We start from the raw sequence: 6597 nt of genomic DNA on the forward strand, positions 1-6597 counted from the left end.
GTAAAAAGTTACTTTTTTACAATCAGTGTTTTCTGCCTCTACTGTGATGTGCAAAAGCCCACCTGGGAAATCGAAAGCCCACCTGGCAAATTCCCATTGTCATTGTGACACAGCACACAGTGCTCAGTCACTGCACACAACAAAATTGCATTTATGCCTCACCCATGCAAGGGAGCAGCCCCAAATGGCAAAATGACTACTCACGGTAAAATCATTTCCAAAACACATTTCTTTTTATTTAAAAAAGTGCTACATAAACTACATAGTGCTACATTCAGCAAAAAGTGCTTGTGCACTGACTGTGGTTTCATTTCAGTTTCAACTCGCCAATAAACATTCCACAGAAACATCTTAACAGAACATCTTCATAGAAAAACCTAAAGAGACTCATCAAAAGTGCAGACATTTAAAAAAAAGAACAGGTTTCAAAACATTCAATAAATAAACAATGGAAATAGAAAACAAACAAATACTCTTGTTGGCTGTTGTGGCTGTCTGTGTGTGAGAGAGAGAGCGCGAGAGAGCTCTGTGTGTGTGTGTGTGTGTGAGAGAAAGAGAGAGCGAGAGAGAGGGAGCTCTATGTGTGTGTGTGTGTGTGTGTGTGTGTGAGAGAGAGAGAGAGAGAGGGAGCTCTGTGTGTGTGTGTGTGTGTGTGTGTGTGTGAGAGAGAGAGAGACGCTAGATGGACTATGAATTAATCTCTAAACTTCCTGTTCAGTTTGAGCAGGAGTTGGTTCTCAAAGTTCACTGCGTTCATCCTAGCGCGCTTCGGGGTGAAAAGCAGGCCGGCACAGCTGAAAAGCCTTTCACAGGCAGCTGACGCAGGCAGACCTGTGTTGAGTTTGAGGGCGAGTTTCTTGATGTGTGGAAATGACTGGAGGAGATCCATCTTACTTGATGCACAGGCAAGATACCCATCCAGCTCCCCCGTGCCTTGTGATCTTCTGACCTTCATGGATGTGAAGAAGTCCTCCTCATCATCAGATGAAGTTTGCCCAACGACCTCTTCCACCTCTGCCATCCTGTCAAGGTGCTGCCTCACATAGGTCAGGCCTGTTGAGAGCCAAACACACAGCATATGCACATATTGAGTATTTCTGACATGTTTTGATTAATTAGACAAGAGGAGTTTATACAAATGCAGAAATCACAATACAATTTTTAGTAATTTATTTCCAGAATTCATGCATGCCTCTCGTCGCTGTTTCCACCCCCACCACCCATGCTTCTACCTGGATTCTTATGCCTGGGTGGATAACCCCACCCCAACAATCAGGAACAACTTTTCTGCTCTAGGAATCTGCACTCTGCACTAGGACAATAACTGTGCTGCACTTGGAGTTTTTCTCCAATACAGCCATACAGGATGATCACTTTTTGTATGCTCAGCCGCAAGTGTGTGTGTGTGTGTGAGTGAGTGTGTAGAAGTGGAGCGGGGCCACACATACTTCACAAATAATGTAGAAACACAAGTAATTAGGGGGCATAATGTCAAAAGATTATGTTTGCATAATTACGGCGTAGTGTCAAAAAATGAGATTATACCTGCTTCAATGACATCGGCTCTGTCAGTCCAGTTGCTCTTGAATTTAGGCAGGAGGATGGCAGCAGCAATGAGCTCTGGGTCCTCCTTCATCTCACCAAAGCGTCTGGAGACACCATCCTGAATTGCTCTGATGAGTGGCAGGCAAATCTTTGAGGAGCTTTCCATATTGTTGAGCTTCGTGGACAGCTGTGAAATCACTGCAAGGAGCCACCCCATGTGCGTGTTGGTCTCTGACTGCAAGATGTTCAACCCCTTTACCAAAGGTTTCATCACCTCGCGATACTCTCTGAGAAAAGTGATTTCTGCAGGACTCAACCTGAATGAAATCAGAGCAAATTAATACAATTTTAGTCTGGAAATGTACTCTTAATTAAAAAGCTAATTTATTTCAAATTAAATAATATCACATTACCAGTACATTTACCAGATGTTTATTATATCCAAAGCTACTTACAAAAGACATAATAGCCTACAATACCTATAGAAGTAGCATATAATGGCCCAGCATCAATGTGCTTTGTGCATCAAAATGTTTTGTACATATATGCATCAATGATTAAAATGTGCATTAAAAATGGTACTTTAAAAACTCACATTTTGAGTCTGAATTCTTCGCAGACATTTCGGATCGCAACCTCCCCCTTGTCATCTATGATCCGCAGCAGTCGCTCAATGGCCATGTAAGTGGAGTTCCACCGTGTTTGATTAGGTCTTATCAGCTGAAGCTGGCACTGATCTTGAACAAATTCTGCGGCCACATATGACCGGCCCGTCTTGTTCCATAATCCCTGGCATTTCGCGAAGGATGACCGAGACAATCTTTTGTATGTGTCATTTGCTTCTGCCTTCGTTGCATCGGTTGTTGCCACGAGGTTCAGCAGATGGCACGCACACCTTTGGTGTGAGGGGAGTTGAAATTCCAGCCGAGTGTCCTTTTCCAAAATGCTGAATGCGTCTACCAGGCGTCCACCATGGTTATGAGGTCCTTGAACGCTGGTTGCTCTACCACAGAAAGGGCATGATGCCCATCACAAATAAAGGCCATCACAAGCTTGTCAAGTTTTGACAATTTTGGCACACGTCTGCCGACACCAGCTGCCATCATCTCATCCAGTTTGACTTGCTTGGCTACCACTTCTTGAGGCTCCGAGTCCGATGTCCGTTTTCGTGTTGCCACGCAGTCAATGAAGGCCTTCATTTTTGACGGATGTCTCCTCTGAAAACACACAAATACACAAATATTTTCATTGGTATGTATATCATTACCTTCATTTAACATTTAGCATTTTAACTATTTATTATATGCAGACATGTTTTCTGAATCTGTACACACTATATATTTTGTGCATCTGAATGAACATTTTGGTCACAAAACCTGCAACATGTCTCGCACTCGCTAATCATCAGTGTGCTGTGTTTAACGGATGTCAAATGGCAGAGTGGAGTAGCAAACTAGCGCGGGATCACCTCTGTCATAGTATGCTTCAGCTCAAATCTGTTGCCAAATGTAATAGGGAAATGTCCCCTCCTCCAATACAGCCTTGAAATATGACCCAATACACAGATTACCATGCTTTATACCACGGTCAAAGCTGAGCGGACTATAATACCTCCCGCTACCTCCCGTTCTAAAGTCGTAGCTATGGTCCGTCCTAATTACTGGAGGAGTGAACAACGTTTCCGTTGCATGAGAACCCAACGGGCGTGTAATGGTGGTTCCGGGTATTAGTCGGACCCTCAGGCGTAACCAGGGAAACAAATGTATGTTTTCTGGAAAACTTTATATTCAGATTGTAAAACGCATGAAAATATAAATTAATGGTCTTAATTTGGTCACCGTTGGTAAGTGACAGTGGTATAAGCGGGATAATGCCCTTCGAGGTGTCCATTATCAGGAATTAATGGACTTCGCGGAGGCAACCGTCCTCCGCTTCGCGTCGGACGGTTCACGCCTCCACGTCGTCCATTAATTCCTGATAATGGACACCTCGTCGGGCATTATCCCTTACTTCTACACCGCCCTGACTTTACAAAGCATTATACAAGAAATATGAAAGTCAAATGTAGCGCCGAAATCTCGTAGCTTGCCTGAATGCACCAACAGTTCATGAACACATGAAAATGGTAAGCCCAATGTCACTGCGAGAATGACGGTTGGTTTCACCACCGAAATCGTAGTTGGCATTGGCAATGGCAGTTGACCGTTTACATATCTGCGGCTGTCAATTGAAACATTGGGCTTATTTGTTTTGTTTAATATGCTTTCTGGCCTGATGGATGCATTTGGTAGGACGGATAACGGCAGGTTAGCAAGCTAACGTGCTTATACTATTATTAGCCAACTGAATAAGCACGTGGGCATAGTTCTAGCTAACTGCCGTCACAGTGCCAACAGGTTGCTACTTCAATATTGTATTACAGTATTAGCTGTACCATACACAGTTTTCGGGATATGGCTAGCTTGTTTTCAGTTTAAACCTGGAAAGGCACGAGAAACATGACTTACCTCAACGTGCTTTCGGAGATTCGACGTTGAATTCTTGTAAGCTGATATGTTGGACTTCTTCGGCACACATAGTTTACATTGCATGATATAGCTTTCTCCACGTTTCTCCACGAAGCTGAACATGTTTTGAAGATAGGGCCAGGGGTGTACTAGGTTAGAGGATGAACGGCTCGTGTTGGTCCCTCTGAAATAGCGGTTGAATCTCCATCGTCTGCCTCCATGTCAGCCATCATCGTTTGAGTGAGGGCGCGCCGGCGCGCCCCTGCGCGCTGGCAGCGCGCAGGGGCACAACGTTCAGTTTTTTACATCCCATAATTCATTACCAGAACACTTTTTTTTTGTTTCAGTGAGATTTTTTTTTACTCAGTAACGCTTGTGCTGTAAAATGTACCGAAGTACATTACTCCAAAGAAAATGTACTTGAGTAAAAGTAAAATTACACATTTTAAAAAGTAGTTAAAAAAGTACAAGTACACAACAAAGCTACTCAATTACAGTAACGCGAGTAATGTAATTCGTTACTTTCCACCTCTGTTAAAGTGTAGCGTATTAGTGTGTTTAGCGAGTTGATGTTGGAGTTAGACAGTACAGAGACAGGTCATTAAGGAGCAGGCAGGGGTTAGACAGTACAGAGACAGGTCATTAAGGAGCAGGCAGGGGTTAGACAGTACAGAGACAGGTCATTAAGGAGCAGGTAGGGGTTAGAGGTCTTCTTGTATCAGAATGCCTCCATAGACAGCGAACACTCGGGATCGAACCCGGAACCGTTGGGCTCGAACTGTTCTAGCCTACCCTGTCTGCCAGGGGCTTTCCCCAAGGCTCCTGTCACCGAGGTGGGGACCTGTGGGGAGGGGTGAGGGGAAAAGGGGAACAGGGGAACAGGGTGAGGGGATGTGGGGGTGAGGGGGTGAGGGGGTGAGGGGGACAGGGTGAGGGGGTGAGGGTGAAGGGGTGAGGGGGTCAGGGTGAGCCAGGGGACAGCAGGAGCCGGAGTGATCCCAGTGCGGCGGTGTCGGGTTACCCTGCGCCGCAGCGCCGGCTAACAGCCGCTCTCCCTTTCCAGGTCAGATGTCAAAGGACACACTTACACCCCACCCTGAGGCTGTAAGGCCTCTGATCTCAGATGGCCTGGGGGTGAGGTGTGAGAGGTGTTGGGGGGGGGGGGGGTAGCAAGGTGCATGCTGGGGTCAACAGAAAGGAGGTAACGACTCACCTGTTGGCGGTGTGTTTACGTCCTTCTGAAGGACTTTAGAGCAGTTTAAATACATGCAGGTCTGAGTTTTTAGTGTTATTCAGCGATTGTGTTGTCAACAGAAGGGAGTCATAGCCACGATGTACACATTCTACCATGGTCAAACTTGGACAGCCAGCACTAGGTTCACATGATTCCTACACGTGACTGGATCGTGTTTTCTGTTGGGACTTAAAGCTCAAAGTAAACGCAGGGAGCGAGACATATTTTCTGTGCGGATCATTCCAGTATGACTGGAATTCTTACGTTTGACCCTAGATGAAGATGGTCGAGTCGAGGTATGAAGCTCAGGTCCAGGTCACTTTGTTTTGATTTGTCTAAGTTGATTCATAAAGTTGTGAATGGTTGAGTCCAGGGTCAATGTGACCTGATGACCATTCATACATTTGATAATAAAACACTTTGACTTCCAGTTTGACCAGTCTGGAGACGGCTCTCTCCCCAGTATGCCCAGTCCCTTGCTGTCTTCCTGCCTGGTGTGTCGGTGTCCTAATCTCATCTTAAAGACACCTGGAGATGGAGGGGGGTGGGGGGGGGGGGGCGTTTCCATGACGACCACGGACCAGGATGCACCAGGTGCTGCGTTGGCTCGCGGCGGCGGCGGGGATAACGCTCTGATGTTCGAGAGGAAGAGCGGGGGAAACGGTCCTGAACGGAAACATCTGGAGTGCCTGTTCCCAACAGCTGGTTCTCTGTCCTCCACACCACTTCACCGTTGGTCACTGGTACATGTTTGAACTCATTCTGGTCTTCAAGTAGGTCACTGGTATATAGTACTTACTGGTCTTCCAGTCAGTCACTGGGATATGTTAGGGCTCATACGGGGGTTCTAGTTCCTCCTTAACGACGCTGCAGGGACACTCCTCCTCCTCCTCCTCCTCTCGTAACCTCCAAGCTCTTCCTTTTTACTGCCATTAAAGCGTATCTGCCCCCCCCTCCCCCCTCCCGCTCCCCATACAGCGGGGTCGTAGTGAGACCCCCCCCCTCACCACTTCAAATGGCGCCGGGTGTCGCAAACCAACGTCTTTGGAGAACGAACTTCTAAAGCGCTTCGTGTGTCGGCGGCTTTATTAAACTAACAGACGGGGGAGAGAGGGGGGAGGGAGGGGAGACAGAGGGGGGAGAGAGGGGAGACAAAGGGGGGAGAGACTGGGGAGCGAGGGGAGAGAGGGGGGAGACAGAGGGGGAGGGAGGGGAGACAGAGGGGGGAGAGAGGGGAGACAGAGGGGAGACAGAGGGGAGAGACTGGGGAGGGTGAGAGAGGGAGACATAGGGGGAGAGAGGGGAGACAAA

At 47.0% G+C, this 6597-nt stretch overlaps 1 protein-coding gene across 2 annotated transcripts; it reads right to left on the reverse strand.

Annotated features, from left to right (window-relative positions):
- Nucleotides 1-590: 590 nt before the first annotated feature.
- Nucleotides 591-4276, reverse strand: LOC115551828 (uncharacterized). Of its 2 annotated transcripts, XM_030367382.1 has the most exons (4): nucleotides 4053-4276; nucleotides 2141-2762; nucleotides 1546-1862; nucleotides 591-1053 (listed from the first exon to the last, which is right to left on the reverse strand). In XM_030367382.1, the coding sequence occupies exons 2-4, from the start codon at nucleotides 2224-2226 to the stop codon at nucleotides 695-697; spliced, it is 762 nt and encodes a 253-aa protein (XP_030223242.1). In that variant the 5' UTR covers nucleotides 2227-2762; nucleotides 4053-4276; the 3' UTR covers nucleotides 591-694. The 2 variants fall into 2 exon arrangements, with proteins under 2 accessions (XP_030223242.1, XP_030223243.1); XM_030367383.1 differs by lacking the exon at nucleotides 4053-4276 and having other exon boundaries at nucleotides 2141-2887.
- Nucleotides 4277-6597: the final 2321 nt, after the last annotated feature.

Source organism: Gadus morhua, chromosome 10, assembly GCF_902167405.1.
Source record: "Gadus morhua chromosome 10, gadMor3.0, whole genome shotgun sequence".
NCBI lineage: Eukaryota > Metazoa > Chordata > Actinopteri > Gadiformes > Gadidae > Gadus > Gadus morhua.

Excerpts from the sequence above, each read along its gene's own strand:
- LOC115551828 (XM_030367382.1), bottom strand. The coding sequence starts at position 2,226 with ATGGCCATTGAGCGACTGCTGCGGATCATAGATGACAAGGGGGAGGTT. Across the intron at positions 1,863-2,140 it reads GAAGAATTCAGACTCAAAAT|GTTGAGTCCTGCAGAAATCA; the intron begins GTGAGTTTTTAA and ends GATTTCATTCAG. Across the intron at positions 1,054-1,545 it reads AGCCGATGTCATTGAAGCAG|GCCTGACCTATGTGAGGCAG; the intron begins GTATAATCTCAT and ends GGCTCTCAACAG.